The 16891-nt window shown below is 42.2% G+C and overlaps 1 protein-coding gene across 1 annotated transcript in view; it reads left to right on the top strand.

Annotated features, from left to right (window-relative positions):
* The window catches only part of dgkh (diacylglycerol kinase, eta), a 55505-nt gene that overhangs the window by 15976 nt on the left and 22638 nt on the right, over positions 1-16891 (top strand). The window contains exons 4-10 of the mRNA XM_080838652.1: positions 412-492; positions 7395-7499; positions 8492-8624; positions 11087-11193; positions 11522-11647; positions 12353-12455; positions 16209-16371. Coding sequence (XP_080694778.1) covers positions 412-492; positions 7395-7499; positions 8492-8624; positions 11087-11193; positions 11522-11647; positions 12353-12455; positions 16209-16371 — 818 coding nt within the window. The remainder of the gene's footprint in view (positions 1-411; positions 493-7394; positions 7500-8491; positions 8625-11086; positions 11194-11521; positions 11648-12352; positions 12456-16208; positions 16372-16891) is intronic.

The raw sequence follows: 16891 nt of genomic DNA, 5'->3' as shown, positions 1-16891 counted from the left end.
TATCCTATATAGGAATGAGCATTAAAAAAAGTAAATATTGAATTCAAAGCACCTCCTTAGAAGTTGAAATTGGAGTGAATGACCATCGACTTAGAACCCTTACTGTGAATCCCTGCTTAATGTTGTCTCTGACACGTACTATAAATCATTTTCAGCATGGCATTGCACATCAGTAGAAGACCTGGAAGATGTTCATAAACATGCATGTGGTCATTTGTAGTTAAGTTTATGAGCAGGAGACAAACGAATTCAATATTTAGAATAGAATTAGGTAGTAGTTGTTGTATTTTGTAAATGGCTGTAAGCCTCTGTGGGATTCTTTCCTTAAAGTTAAAGGTGAAAAGTGATTAAACTTAGTCAGCATTTCAGCTGGAATAACCATTAATGACCACATATCTTTTCTGTCCACAGTCTCTCATTTTTGATGAAGTGGATCTTTCGGATGCCAGTGTTGCTGAATCGAGTACAAAGAATGTCAACAACAGTTTCACGGTAGGAGACAATTCTGATGAATTACATGAACATTATATGCACAAGCTTTGTGTCACATGCATTAAATTGAACATATTTTATATACAGAGGAACTCTTCAAGGAGAACTTTAGGGGTCAGCCAAACACATCGTTATGTGTGTGCAGTGTGCACAGGACGTAAATAGGAAAAAAATATTCATAGTTACTTTAGGTCACCTATCATGGTGGAAGGAAATTAAGCTGTGCACTGGACTTCTTTGGCACACCAATCTGCATCAATAATAAAGCACCTGATGAGAAACTACAATACCTAGCTAAACTGGCTATTTAAGGATGGATTAGTGTCCCGACAATGTCTATACTTGGTAAAACATTGCCTTAAATTAAAGTGAAATTAAGCAGGGGAAATACTTTTGCAGCTAACCAGGCACCATACCAGAAACACATTCCAGTAAACAAGGCTAGTGGCAGACATGCCTTTCCCATTGGATCTATGCAATTATAATAATAATAATAATAATAATACATTTTATTTAAAGCGCCTTTCATGACACCCAAGGCCACTTCACAAACAGGTTGTTAAAATTACAATAATCTCATAGAAATAAATAAAAATAAGAAAAATTAATTATTGTATTTCTTGTCCCTTCCATTAAGCACCTCCCCGCCAAAACAGAGACAGTAAGTTGACATTGAAGTACTGACATCGAAAAAAAGACTTGCAGTGTAAAAAAACACACTGAAAAAGGCTGACATGAAGATAACAAAGAAAAGATTGAAAAAGCACAGGAACAAAAAACATCAACACACCTTCTGTGCCTAAAGTTAAGTGTTTCGATGTCAATGTGACATTTTATCAATGCTGATTTTGTTATTTTCAATGGCAGACCTGCTCTCTGTTTGAGCTCCATAGCCGAGTGTAAAAATAGACAATAAAACAAGAGAGAAGAGAAGGGGGGTTCAGTATTTAGCCTTGGGGGACTCCATATGAAAGGACTGAAGAGCTTGAAAATGTGCCATTCATATTAACCACTAATGTCCTATTAGATAAATACAAGGCAAACCTCTAAAGTGCTTTTTCCATTTATCCCAACACAATGCTCCAACCGGTCAAGTACCGCTACATGCTCCTCTCTGTCAAGAGCGGCAGTCAGATCTAGGAGAACCGAACAGCCCTTAGAATCAGCTGTAAATAGCAGCTAATTTTTAACTTTCAATGGGGCAGACTGTGTGCTTTGCATTGAATGGAAACCAGATTGATACATATGAAAGATCCCATCTTTAGGATGTTTGATAGAAATGCAAGCTAAGAGATCTAATGAGTCTAAAATGTGAGGGTGTATCAGGATCCAGTTTAGGCTTCTTTAGCAAAGGTTGCACCAATGTAGGTTTAAAAAATGAAGGTACAACTCCTGAGATCAGTGATTTGTTAATGACTTTCCTGACCCACCTACTAGTTTCACAAGTACATCTCCACTCTTTATTTATGATTACAAAAAATATATTTTATTGATAAAATGAACAAAATCAGATAATCTTTCTCAACAGCAGCCGATGGCTATCATAGTATATTTAATCTACACTCTAAACCATTTTAATGAGCTGTACCTTTCCTGCCGCACTGAGTTATTGTCTCACATTCCATCTCGCCTTTTAAAGGAGATGTTTTATGTTGTGGGTTGTAGTGTAGTGCACCACGCTTATGGAACAGCCTCCCTGACCACCTAAGGGCAACGCAGACGCTGGACTCCTTTCAAACTGGACTAAAAACATTTTTTGTCAAATCTGTCACAAATTTTTCTATTATGCTTACGTTAACTAGTCTTATTTTATTTTATTGTATTATTATAGTAAGTTTCTACTATGTTGGCACTCTGAGATTCTTCCGAATGAAGAGTGCGTTCCAAATTGCGTTCCTTTTTCCATTTACGCTCAGCCCATCTCCATATTTGTCTTTGTGCAGTTGTATGGTCATTAGACCAAGGCTGGGAATGAGGGTTAGGTCTGTTCTCCTTCATTGGTGTAAAAGTGTCAAGGACTGAAGTACGTGCAGCAATAAAACAAGAAACCAGCTCATCAATACCTGACTGGGACTAAGACTGATAAACAGATATGTACGAGGCACAGCAGAGGCTGACCGTAGAGTACCTTGTCTGGGACTAAGACTGATAAACAGCTATATATATGAGGCACAGCAGAGGCTGACCATAGAGTCCCTTATCTGGGACTAAGACTGATTAACAGATACTGTATAAACGAGGCACAGAAGAGGCTGTCCGTAGAGTCCCTTATCTGGGACTAAGACTGATTAACAGATATATATGAGGCACAGCAGAGGCTGACCGTAGAGTCTCTTATCTGTTGCAGTGGACATATGTCTAATAGTTGGGTGCGGTAGATTGAAAACAATAGGTAGGTGATCCGATATGTATGGATCAGATATAACAAGATCACACAAAGTAAATCCAACCACCGTATTCCCATGCTCGTGTGTAGTAGCGGACTGAACGAGACCGAAACTCTACATCACGTTTAGGAAATCTCTAGCAAGAGGTGCGCTAGGACAGCGAACATGAATGTTAAAGTCACAAACAATTCCAATTCTGTCCACACTCTAAAGGTGGCTACCCAGGATGTCTGAACTCTTCATTTCATTTTTTGATTGCTCTGGGAGCACAAGGCCATGGTTTTGAGTCAAGACAGATCAGCTTTCTGTCGGAGTTGGAGTTCAAAGGTGGAGTATGACTCGGTTAGTTAATTGACGGCACTTAATGTGATTTTCACACAGTCACCATGGCCAGAAGGGCTGGGTGTACTATTTAACTGACATCTGATTGACCAAGCTCAGCCAGTGACTCACCCTGATTTACCCAAGTCTAAGTCACAAACATAAAATCCAGTTCCTGCCACGATTCATTATTGACCAAACTGGTATTAACCAATACCATCTGCACAATGGTAGGGTCAGTATCTTTAAGCCTTGAGATGACTGGATGATGGGGGAACACAACTTAGGTTATCATCCACTAACACAATAGTTGTTTGGCCCCATCCCAAAATGGTAGCTGACTGCAACCAGCTACTCAACCAGGTGTTGGACCATTGCTTCCTCAATCTCATTCTGTGGTCAACACAATTACCACTTAACACAGATATATTTTATGCAGTGTTGTGATTTTAACAATCAAAGAACAGCTCATCTGAACAACAAGCAATACAAGCAATCCACACCAAAAATCCCACAAACACGACATAATTATTCATGTGTAGAATAGTAGTGAATGAATACTCAATCCTTTTTTTCCCCAGTTAATTGATAATTAAAAAATGCCCTCTGTCAGTGCTTAGAAATATGCCAGTCATATTGACTACAAAAGTCTTTTTAGATCAATACAAGGCAATCCTCTGAAGTGCTTCTATCCTTTATCCCAACACAATGCTCCGAACGGTCAAGTACCACTGCAAGTACCCACCTCCCTTCTTCAGATGCCCACTTTGTGGCCAGACACTATCTCCTCCAAGGTCTCCCTTGGTAAGAGCTTCTGACTGATGTAAGCAAGTGACTTAAGATGTCTTGGCTCCCTTTGACAAAAGCACGGCTCCTAAGCCATGCTCTGGAGCAGAGGTGGGCAATTCATTTCCCTAAGGGGCCACGTAAGATAGTAGGACTGTTGTGGAGGGCCGGACCAATAGGCTGAACTAAATTCAGCTTGAAAAATTAGTATGTTTTTGCAGTATTAAAGGTGTGCCCAGACGACCAATACACATGGCACACACTTACACATGAGAGAAAGCTTGCAATACAATAGTATACAATAGTATATAATGGCCCTGGGGCCGCACTTTGCCCAGGTCTGCTCTAGAGCATCAGTCTGATGTGTCAACGTTTCAGCAGTTCAGGGCTGTTCTGGACCAGCTCCGAGCAGAGAGTCTTTCAGATCCAGAACAGCAATCTCACATTCCTCAGTGCAGATGATCTTGGTTGGTTGCTGCGTTTTGGAATCATTGAAGAAAAAAGTGCAGACTGTTTCCCCTCAATAGACTGTGGCACGTGGTAGATGTTTTTTTTATGTTTTCCAGACTGGGCTACTGTAATGCACTCCATTCAGGTATTAACCAGGCATCACTTTCCAAGCTACAGGGTAGTCCAAAATGCAGCAGAAAGACTTTCAACTAGGACCAAGACGTTTGAGCACATCACGGCTGTTTTAGTTGCTCTACACACCCTGTGGGGTTCTGGATAGACTTAACATTGTACTGTTTGTTTTAAAGGCTGTGAATGATCTGGCTTCAGCATACATTTCAAGTGTCCTTACCCCCTATGCCAGCTCAACCAAGACAGCAGACTGATGGTGGTATGGGGTGGTAGTTCTCTCACATTTGATCCCTGAGAGTGTATTAACATGCTGTAGTGTGTGCCTCATGGAATGTGGACCTTGATTAGTTCAAACCTATTTTGAACCTAAGGAGGGCCATAGCTTTGTGTCTGTCTGCAACATCTCTCGGGGGGCAAGCCTCAGAGAATCAGGTGGCATAATCACAAATCACAAGGATGAATGCCATCTTGACCTTACCTAAAACAGCAACTGATTCTCAGTATAATTAGCTTCTCTCGTCAGTTTAAGCAAGCCTTTGTCTCCTTCTGCCTAACAGTCTACTACTGAAGGATCCTTTCTCCGTAATGTGGCCAGATTAGGTGCTAAGGCTACATCAGTGTCAGTCATCTCTAGGACTTCTGTCTCTGTGCTGACTGTACATGTGTGATTGGCATTAGTTCCATAACTTCTTCTCCACGCCTTTGCCACCTCTCCTCTCTATTGGACCTGGGGTCCACCTCTATGTCCTCTATGTTCACATAAGACAGTGTCTCCAGTTGTGACTGGGATGGGTGCTTAGCTTGCCAGTTATGTTGTGTCTTGGCCCTGGTTACCGCTCCACACCAAGCTAACTCCACCAAATCAGGCAAAATAGGCATGTCAGTTCCTTGACAGATAGAGTCCTTTGGGTGGTCTTCTTTATGCACAAATACAAATAGAAATACAGATACTTGTATTTATTTATGCACAAATACAAATAGAAATACAGATACTTTATGTATTAATGCACAAATACAAATAGAAATACAGATACTTTTATGTATTTAAGCACAAATACAAAAAAGTATTGTCCTAACATCCCTAAGTGATTCATATACCTTTAAACACTATGGTCATTTATTGTTTGCCCATTTTAGGCTTATTTTACTTTAGTTTATTTATATAGCACATTTCACACATATGGTGCTTTATGTTTTAATGTGCTTTATGTTGTCAGGTGCTTTATGTTTTAATGTGCTTTATATTTATGAAAGCTAAAGAACAACCAAAGAAAAAACCTAAGAGTGGTAAACGATAGAAGATAACATTTAAAACATACAATGCAGAATTAAAAGAAAATACATAAAATAGAATAAAAACATAGTGGATGTAGCTCTGACTCTGTGTTTATCTCTTTCAGTGCACCAAATGGAGAACCATAGAGCAATAGCCCAATCAAATCCTTTGTAGAATCTGCAGTAGAGCCCGATAGAGCCAATTTAGCAAAAGGCTAAAAATAGAGCGTGTCACATACATGGAGCCTATAAATAGACCTACCAACAGAGCTCCGCCGTAAGCCTGAGACGTCATTTCCCGATGGAGAATACCCTATAGGTATACTTCCAGATTTAAATCATAGGCACATGAAAAGAGAAATGTTTTATCCTGGATTTAACATTGGCTACATTTGGGCCACATCTACTATCTAGTCCATGGACCTAAGAGCTCTACTCGAATCATTAAGGAGTTCGCTTTCTAGTACCACTGTATTGTAGCTCAAATAACGCTAAAGATAAAATACAACGACTATATTACAGAGTGGCAGAATCAAGACAGGTAACTAAGGACAGGTATCATACAGTAATTCAAGCTTTCATTCAGCATCATTCTGTTATCTCCGCCCCTTCTGTGTTCACTTCAGCATGTATGGCTCTCTACCTTCAAGCAGCGGGTTGTTGTTCTCTTCAATGGAATCTATCTCATCCTCAATTGGCTAGTGTTGGTGGCAAGCAGTTATCCTTCTCTGACACAAAGCTTGTTTCTTGTGTCCAGTCAGCTAAGTAACAAGCTAACTGAACACGCAACTGTCAAGTCTGTTTGTAATTGTTGCTGTGGAATGATTGTTGAATTTCATCGGCAAATCGAAAATCCATTTCCTCACCACTCTCTTTCAGACTGTTTCTGTTTTAACACGAAAGATGTCGCAGTCAGAATTAAAAAATGTTTATCCAAGGTATTTCATGTGATATTTGAATAGATAGTGTGTTTGTGTCGCACAGCCTTAAATTGCCAGGGGACAAATTGTAGGATTCACTGGTATCAGTGGCACATCCTCCTGACAGTGTGGGTGAAGGGGCAGGGGTGTTTTTGTTGTCTAATTAGAGGCTGTTGCAGTACTGGTGATTCTCCATACAGCTTCTCCGGCTAGAGTGACATTTTGCATGTACATCACAGAGCATCTGGTTGGGTGAGGGAAAACGATTTGAAGATAAAGCATTAAATAAATCATTAGCATACTAACAGCACCGGATTGTCTGTCAGGAGCTTTGCACTGCAGAGCCTTGCTTTTTTTTATCACTGGCTTATAGCATTTTCCAAGGTATTCTGCCTGTCAGTACAGGTTCCTGTCAAGCAGGCTCAGAAAGGAAGGGAGAGTTGGCAAGAGAGCTGCGTGAGGGAGGGGATGAGTGGGAGGAGGAGAAAGGGGAGGTTTGTCTGTCTGGCTCGTGCCTTAAATAAAGGGAATCGTCTGTAGTCCTCACATTCTGCAGGCAGGCAGGCTGCAGCAGAGTGAGCCAGCCAGCCAGCCTGATCGTTTTTCGGATGTCTTGCCTTTCCTGCTTCAGGTAATCACGCCGTTTCGAAGGCTCATTCTGTGTGCTGAAAACAGGAAAGAGATGGAGGATTGGATCAGTTCCCTGAAGTCAGTCCAGTCGCGAGACCATTATGAGGTAAGCTCCATTGTTTCGCTTCTGAGGGTCTGCAGCAGCATAGCTCAACATGTTTGTTGTCTGATTTTGAGTTCAGTGTTTATAAGGAAGAGGTCATGGTTCTTAGCTCAGGTATGCAATAGAGATGATTTGTGTGTTCTGTTATGATGAGTTATCCTTTTTTATTTGACCTTTAATGTTTTTTTCTCTTCAATGATTGTAGCATTATAGAGTGAGCCAAATAAACATGCTATTATATCAGTCTGCATGTCTTTTTCTTAATGCATGGAAGCTGCAGAATTAGGAGTGTTTATATATGAAAAATTGCATTACAGCAATATATGAAAAGCTCTGCTACGTTTATTTTTGCACAGTATGTTTAAATATGGCAGAATAACAACAAGAATAGCACACACTTGATATGAAAAACATAAAGTATAAATAGACAAATATTTTTTTTGTTTTTTTTTCATTTTTGAATACTGATTTCACTGCTTCTTTATTTTTCCATGTTTCAAAGATATATATATCATAATTACAGAAAATGTGCTGCATCTGATTATTGAATACTTGATTGATGACAAAAAAAAATCACTTTGAACAATCCTGATCTCTGATGGTGTTACTCTGATGGTAGTATATATTGATTGTCTTGATTTGGCCAAGAGGGTAAAAATGATTACATAAGACTGTCTACCTAAACCATCTGCAATACCACACCCCTCTGTCCCAAAATGTGGCAGCCCCAGGCAGACCCCAAAACAGAGAGGACAGATATAATGATCTGCTGTTAATCAGATATGGATTGATTGATGATATTCCTCTGGCAGTTCCCCCTCCAATTGCAGAAATGGTAGTAGCATGGTCAAAGATTTATTGAGAAATGGGATGCATATTGTCAGTCTGTTGAGTGTGGTGAAAGCTTGTTGTAGGTACTGTAAAAGTGCTTCTTTTGAGGGGCTAAAAAGTCTTATCCTGGTGGTGCCAATTTGTTTTAACCTCTCCTTTACTAGACGGCACAGTTTAATGTGGAACATTTCTCAGGGATGCACAACTGGTATGCCTGCTCCCATGCCCGTCCCACCTTCTGCAATGTCTGTAGGGACAGCCTCTCCGGAGTCACATCCCACGGCCTCTCATGTGAAGGTAGGTGCCCAGAGCGCCCCAATCTTCTGCTCTCCATTGGCATCTGCAATGGTTCATTGTAGCCAACACAGATATAATAAGAAGGTTGCACCTTTTACATCAGCACATCAGTATGCCAGCTAATTAGCACTCTGAGATATTGTAAGAAGGTTTCACCTTTTCCATCGGCACATTGGTATACCAGCCTATTAGCACTCTAGGAGCCGGCAGAGATATTGGAATGAAAAGACTGGAATCACCAGTTATGTAAACTATGAGTATTTAAACATTTAAAGGATATTAAATATGGTAAGAATCAGTGCAATTGGACAGCAGTGTCATTTGTATTTCTGTTTTTGTTTGTACGTATAAGTGCATTTTTTATGCTTTTCTATCAGTGAGAATTTCAAATAACCCCAATGGCTTCCAAAGGTATACAGGTGGTTCTCATATTGTGCTTTAGATTTGCTATGCTCCTCAAAACATTGAAAAAAGGCAAGCAAGTTCAGTCAACATGGCCTGACTTAAAGGAGAAATGAAGTTGCAACAATTTGAAAACAATTCAACAAGGAATTGCACAGGATTATATTATAAATGGCAGGTATAGAAATAATTTGTATGTATTAAGGGCTACGTTCTTGCTTAGGCAAGAGACTGTCGACGCTGTAAGGGACAAGAGGCTAAGATGAATTAAACAACTTGAGGGAAACCTCATTTTTGGTGGTTTTATACTTTAAACTACATTGTTTACCATTTATACCTCTTCCTGCTTCAGCGACACACAAATTCAATCTTGGAAATATACAATAGTACTTGCATAGAGCAATTACAAAAATGATTGCATAGAGCCCTTTTAAAGTCCTACTTATGGAGAAAGATATCTACAGTGGCTAGAACGGAAAGACTGATGAGCATCTCTGACTCAAACAAAGGAAGACTAAGTGTTTTTCATTTGCTAATTGGATAAAAGCATCCTGTCCATTGCTGGGCTGTGAGAAATTATAATGAGTTTATTTGATGTTCCTTAAGAGTCCATTGATTCTTTAGGATTGAAGCTGATAGTGGCCATTAGCATAATTGTTTATGGCTGTTTGTCAGCGCCACACAAGATAAAGTGATACAAATATTTAGCATTCAAATGAAGCAGTCAAGCATTGTTGTTGGAGGAAAGGAATTTGTTTAATTAATCACTGAATGTTGTCTGTGCCAGACTTTACCTGGTCTTTGTGCTTATGATGGCACTCTTGGCATAGTGGCATAGTGATTCATCTCCATTCATGCTCCATTTTCTCATTACAGCTGCTGTTGTTAGTTTTGCCAGAATAGTTTTTGAAAAGGCGTCAAGGTGAACGCACCAGTCAGTAGAAGTTGTGCTGTTGAACTCTTACTGCCACTGCGTCCCTGCCCCAGGCAGAGGAGGTAGGGCTTTGGTTAATGAAATGGGCTTTATGCAATCATGTGTAAAACCAGTGAGCTAACTACCTAACAGCCAACATATTTGCCTGGTAAACAACAACAACAACAACAATAACAACAACAACAACAACAACAACAACAACAACAACAACAACAGCAGCAGCAGCAGCAGCAGAGTTGGTACTGTGTACATTGTACCCTAAAAGCTGTTCCTACATCTTTGCTGGTTTTCCAGGCCTTAGCACAGATCTACGTAGTGATGAGCCATGCCAGCTATTGGAAAGTGTTTTCATCTCTCCTTCACATGACCATATAGCATCAACATGATTCTGAGGATGTTATGAAACTTGCTATGTACAAAAAACCTGCACAATGTTGCTTTGAAATAGAAGTTGTGCATTGGATAAGGTAAATCACAGGCTGATCTACTAGTACTTTTATGTCTTCTGGGACCCTCCAGGCATATATTGGTGTGTGTTTTAGTTTAGTTTTAGTGTGTATTACACTGCGTTGCTTACATCTAATATTTAATTAGATGTAGTAGAAAGCAACTCTTATTTGAAGTGGAGGTCATTGCTCAAGAGGTGGTCACACCAGAAGTCGGGTAATCAATTTCTTCTCTCCAGACCCAGCAAGATGAACATTCTTAATCCGATTAAACCTGCAATGCAATTTACTGCTAGCCATTAGCTTATTGGGTTTCATTCACTCAGAAACAAAAACTGCGTGTGTGTGTGTGTGTGTGTGTGACTGTGTCTGTATGTGTGTGAGTGTGTGTGTGTGTGTGTGTGTGTGTGTGTGTGTGTGTGTGACTGTGTGTGTGTGACTGTGTCTGTATGTGTGTGTGTGTGTGTGTGTGTGTGTGTGTGTGTGTGTGTCTGTGTGTGTGTGTGTGTGTGTGTGTGTGTTTATGGTTATATGAGCAGTGTTCACACCGTAACCTGATTTTCTGAACTATGATATGCTTAACACAGATGACCAAGCTGAATGTATAAGCTATTATATATACCCTGACGGTTGTATTACATCTTGTATAAAACACTGCCCTTTCCCCTTGTTTTTTACAGTGTGTAAATTCAAAGCCCACAAAAGATGTGCTGTCAGGGCCACGAATAACTGTAAATGGACAACATTGGCTTCCATTGGAAAAGATATCATTGAGGATGAGGATGGGGTAGGTAGTACTGTAACAAATATGCAGCCCACCATGCAGCAGCAAGGTCATTGTGTACGCATCAAACACAGTAATTATAAAGAAATGCTTATGAGTAAAATAGTAGGCAAGTAAAAAAAGAGAATAAATAATAGTGTGAATGAAGTACAGGGGATGGTAAAGGGGAGCTAGCATTTTTAACCCATAACATTCTAAAACATTTGATATCCTGTAGGTTGCAATGCTAGCGTTTTTTAACCCATGACATTCTAAAACATTTGATATCCTGTAGGTTGCAATGCTAGTGTTTTTTAACCCATGACATTCTAAAACATTTGATATCCTGTAGATTGCGATGCCACATCAATGGTTGGAAGGGAATTTACCTGTCAGTGCCAAGTGTGCGGTGTGTGACAAAACCTGTGGAAGTGTCCTCCGCCTGCAGGACTGGCGCTGCCTGTGGTGCAAGGCCATGGTGAGGACTCCACCGCAGAACATTCATTCAGATGGGAAGGGCTCCACCGTAGAACACTCATTCAGAAGGGAAGGGCTCCATCTCAGAACACTCATTCAGAAGGGAAAGGCTCCACCGTAGAACACTCATTCAGAAGGGAAAGGCTCCATCACAGAACACTCATTCAGAAGGGAAGGGCTCCACCGTAGAACACTCATTCAGAAGGGAAGGCCTCCATCTCAGAACACTCATTCAGAAGGGAAGGGCTCCATCACAGAACACTCATTCAGAAGGGAAGGGCTCCACCGTAGAACACTCATTCAGAAGGGAAGGCCTCCATCTCAGAACACTCATTCAGAAGGGAAGGGCTCCACCGTAGAACACCCATTCAGAAGGGAAGGGGCAACTTTAGTCATTTCTGGGGGGTTTTGTCTGGGTTTTGAATACATAAATGCATGGATTGGAGGCTGGCTTGATGGTTTGCAAGACATTGATAAGTGAATGGTTAAATGTAGGAAACAGATATGTTGGTTTAATATGAGGGTGGAAAAATGAGATGTTTATATGATCCTCCTGCATATAAGGCAATATTACTAGTGGCTTCAACTTTGTTAGGTGTTAGACAATGGAGTACCTATTTGTACCTATTTAAGTATGTTCTGGTGATGCACTTTTGAATGGGATGTTGAGTGATGAACAGTGTGATGTATTTGTGTGTTTGGACAGGTACACACTGCCTGCATGGATCTGTACCCACGGAAGTGTCCTCTTGGGCAGTGTAAAGTCTCCATCATCCCCCCCACTGCACTCAACAGTATTGATTCAGATGGTATGCTGACCCTGTTAATTGCCTGTATTGCGTGGTCATACTTAAGTGTATGAATCTTGGGATTTGGTGCAGTTAATATGGCAACATTATGTCTAGTATGCCCTGATGCAGAGCTAATATGCGAGGGCTGTGGTGTCAAACTTAGGACAGCTGCGGACAAGGTTATTGACTTGTTGTTCACAGGTGGACAAGGAACGAGTGATTGTTTTGAGTTTTGTAGGCTGGCAACTTGTCCTCCGTTTCAGACCGAAGGGCAGTTAGTGGAAAATAAACACGCATATAAATCATACACCTGACTGCTTAAAACAGGGACACAAGGACAACTTTATTTTCATCAATCAAATATGCTTTACCCCTGATAATACTACCTTCAAGAAGGTAAACAACAATTGTATTAAATTATGTGTGGATTCCAACCGTAATTTCAGTAGTAATAGCACACTGTGCATTAGCGGTTCTGTTTTAGAACTCTTTTAATTGTAATGGTCAGGCTAATCTGGATAGCTCTAAATCTGAAGTGCTTTGACATTCTTTAGACTAACTTCCCATGATGTCAGCTACAGCATCTTTGAATACTGCATGTCCATTCTAATCAAAGATGCTAAACATAGAAACAAATGATTAGCTGGAAATGAGGTAGGGATACATTGGACAATCAATGAACTTGATGTCTCAGGTCCAGCAGTCACATGTTATTGGACAGTTTGAATAATGCTTGATAAATAGGCAGTACAAAATAATCAGTTTAGTGCTCAATTTTATTGATAAAACAGATTGATTAAAAAGAAAGAAAGACCGATAAGTAACATGCTGGACAAAGGAAGGGATTGTGGAAAGACTATTCTCCATTAGCCACCCCCCACCACGCAGCGCACATCCAGGGTTCCCTTCCTCAGTCTCAGCCTGTGCTCAGAGCTCTGGAGGAGAGCAGAGACTATCCTCCATTAGCCCCCCCCACCACGCTGCTCACATGTGAAGGTTCCCCTCCTCTCCCTCTTCCTCAGCCTGTGCTCAGAGCTCTGAAGGAGAGCAGAGACTATCCTCCATTAGCCCCCCCCACCACGCTGCTCACATGTGAAGGTTCCCTTCCTCTCCCTCTTCCTCAGCCTGTGCTCAGAGCTCTGGAGGAGAGCAGCATCTTAATTGGCTCTGGGCTGCTGCTGGCACGTGTTGCAGCTTCGTGACTTCCCTCTCTCTCGCTCCCTCTCTCTCGCTCCCTCTCTCTCTCTCGCTCCCTCTCTCTCGCTCCCTCTCTCTTGCTCCCTCTCTCTCTCTGGCTCCCTCTCTCTCACTCCCTCACTCTCGTCCCTCTCTCTCTCTGGCTCCCTCTCTCTCGCTCCCTCTCTTGCTCCCTCTCTCTCTCTGGCTCCCTCTCTCTCGCTCCCTCTCTCTTGCTCCCTCTCTCTCTCTAGCTCCCTCTCTCTCGCTCCCTCACTCTCGTCCCTCTCTCTCTCTTGCTCCCTCTCTCTCGCTCCCTCTCTCTCTCTAGCTCCCTCTCTCTCGCTCCCTCTCTCTCACTCCCTCTCTCTCTCTGGCTCCCTCTCTCTCTCTGGCTCCCTCTCTCTTGCTCCCTCTCTCTCTCTCACTCCCTCTCTCTGGCTCCCTCTCTCTTGCTCCCTCTCTCTCTCTCACTCCCTCTCTCTTGCTCCCTCTCTCTCTCTCTCTCTCTCTCTCTCTCTCTCTCTAGCTCCCTCTCTCTCGCTCCCTCTCTCTCACTCCCTCTCTCTCTCTGGCTCCCTCTCTTTGGCTCCCTCTCTCTCACTCCCTCTCTCTCTCTCACTCCCTCTCTCTTGCTCCCTCTCCCTCTCTCTAGCTCCCTCTCTCTCTCTCCCTCTCTCTCTCTCCCTCTCTCTCTCTAGCTCCCTCTCTCTCGCTCCCTCTCTCTCACTCCCTCTCTCTTGCTCCCTCTCTCTCTCTCTAGCTCCCTCTCTCTAGCTCCCTCTCTCTCACTCCCTCACTCTCGTCCCTCTCTCTCTCTTGCTCCCTCTCTCTCTCTCTCTCTCTCTCTCTAGCTCCCTCTCTCCCTCTCTCTCTCTCGCTCCCTCTCTCTAGCTCCCTCTCTCTCGCTCCCTCTCTCTAGCTCCCTCACTCTCGTCCCTCTCTCTCTCTTGCTCCCTCCCTCTCTCTCTTGCTCCCTCTCTCTCTCTCTCTCTCTCTCTCTCTAGCTCCCTCTCTCCCTCTCTCTCTCTCGCTCCCTCTCTCTAGCTCCCTCTCTCTCGCTCCCTCTCTCTAGCTCCCTCACTCTCGTCCCTCTCTCTCTCTTGCTCCCTCCCTCTCTCTCTTGCTCCCTCTCTCTCTCTCTCTCTCTCTCTCTAGCTCCCTCACTCTAGCTCCCTCTCTCTCTCTCTAGCTCCCTCTCTCTAGCTCCCTCACTCTTGCTCCCTCACTCTTGCTCCCTCTCTCTCTCTCTAGCTCCCTCTCTCTAGCTCCCTCCCTCTCTCTCTTGCTCCCTCTCTCTTGCTCCCTCTCTCTCTCTCTAGCTCCCTCTCTCTTGCTCCCTCTCTCTCTCTCTAGCTCCCTCTCTCTAGCTCTCTCTCTCTCTCTCTAGCTCCCTCTCTCTAGCTCTCTCTCTCTCACTCTAGCTCCCTCTCTCTAGCTCCCTCTCTCTAGCTCCCTCTCTCTAGCTCCCTCTCTCTAGCTCCCTCTCTCTCACTCCCTCTCTCTCACTCCCTCTCTCTCTTCCTTCTTGGTTGCTGAGAAAAGAGAGACTGAGAGAGGAGGACTAGGATTGCAGAACTGAAGATGATTGCTGTCATCTTCCATTTGAGGAGATATGCAACTCCATCCCCAACACACTACATGTCATTTGAAATATACTGTAGGGCTTGACCGTAACTAGATAGTTAGAAAAATGAAGGCACACCCAAGCTCTGCACACACACGTTCATAATCTGCTGATTAGCTGCATAAACTGACTCTCATCCAGATGTCTATACCAGATGCACTTAAGGACATCCTTTATTGGTCCATGTATGCATGTGAAAAATGCAACCTCCCCTACTCTGTAGACATATTCAGCTCACTCTGGCACGTGCACTCTAAGGCAGAAATACACTCTTATCTCCCTGCTGCTTTAAGTGTAGTCAAATGCTGTAATCATGGAAATGAATGCAGCACATGACTAACCGTGCATATCCAGCCCTTCACTGACCACGGTATGGTGCTCAGCACAGTTCAGTTCTGTGTTTACAGTACATGTATATACTTGGGAAGCCATCATTTGGTCTCCAGATCACCAGAGCTCATAATGCATTGGATGAAAGCATTCCACTGCAATGACGGCATTCCACTGTTGTTGCTTTTCAAAGCTGCACTCTGCATTATTAATTCATAGTCCACAGTATGAATTCATAAGTGATGAACAGTACTGCAGCATTTTTCAGACAATATAACTTCACATTGTGGTGCCTTAAAGAAGATCCTTGTATGTTATTGTTAATATCAGTGATCATCAGAACAGGCTTTGAATTAGCCAATGTGTTTGATATCTGATATTTTAAATGAGTGTACATTGCACTGTGTTTCAGTTGACCATTTAAATGTCACAGCATGCTTTATAGATTTAAATATGTATTTCAGTTTTGTACATTCATTTCTCATATGTTTTAAGTCACAGACAAGTATAGAAAAAGTGTAAAGCCATCATTGATGTATCTTTTCTTTCTTGTAATACGTTTATATTAATATGCTTGTACCAACACTGATGATTTGAAAATAGTTTGATAGTTTGCTTTTGCAATTTTTTTGGGATAGGCTTCTGGAAAGCCACATGTCCCCCATCTTGCGCCAGTCCTCTCCTGGTCTTTGTCAACTCTAAAAGTGGTGACAATCAAGGGGTGAAGTTTCTGCGACGGTTCAAACAGCTGCTGAATCCAGCCCAAGTGTTTGATCTGGTGAATGGAGGACCCCATTTAGGGTGAGTTAAATAGTTCCTGTTTGCAAATTAAAACACCTCCCTGACAGAGTTCAGCCATTCCTGATTTCCTGTTGCCATCCACCGCAGTAGGTCTATGCTACCATGTTATTATCCATCCACTGCAGTAGGTCTTTACTACCATGTTATTATCCACTGCAGTAGGTCTTGACTACCATGTTATTATCCATCCACTGCAGTAGGTCTTGACTACCATGTTATTATCCATCCACTGCAGTAGGTCTATGCTACCATGTTATTATCCATCCACTGCAGTAGGTCTTTACTACCATGTTATTATCCACTGCAGTAGGTCTTGACTACCATGTTATTATCCATCCACTGCAGTAGGTCTTGACTACCATGTTATTATCCATCCACTGCAGTAGGTCTTGACTACCATGTTATTATCCATCCACTGCAGTAGGTCTTGACTACCATGTTATTATCCATCCACTGCAGTAGGTCTTGACTACCATGTTATTATCCATCCACTGCAATAGGTCTTGACTACCATGTTATT

The sequence above is a fragment of the Sprattus sprattus genome, assembly GCF_963457725.1.
Source record: "Sprattus sprattus genome assembly, chromosome: 5".
Lineage (NCBI taxonomy): Eukaryota > Metazoa > Chordata > Actinopteri > Clupeiformes > Clupeidae > Sprattus > Sprattus sprattus.
Note: the sequence above shows the minus strand (reverse complement) of the source record. Positions and strands in the feature narration are given on the sequence as shown.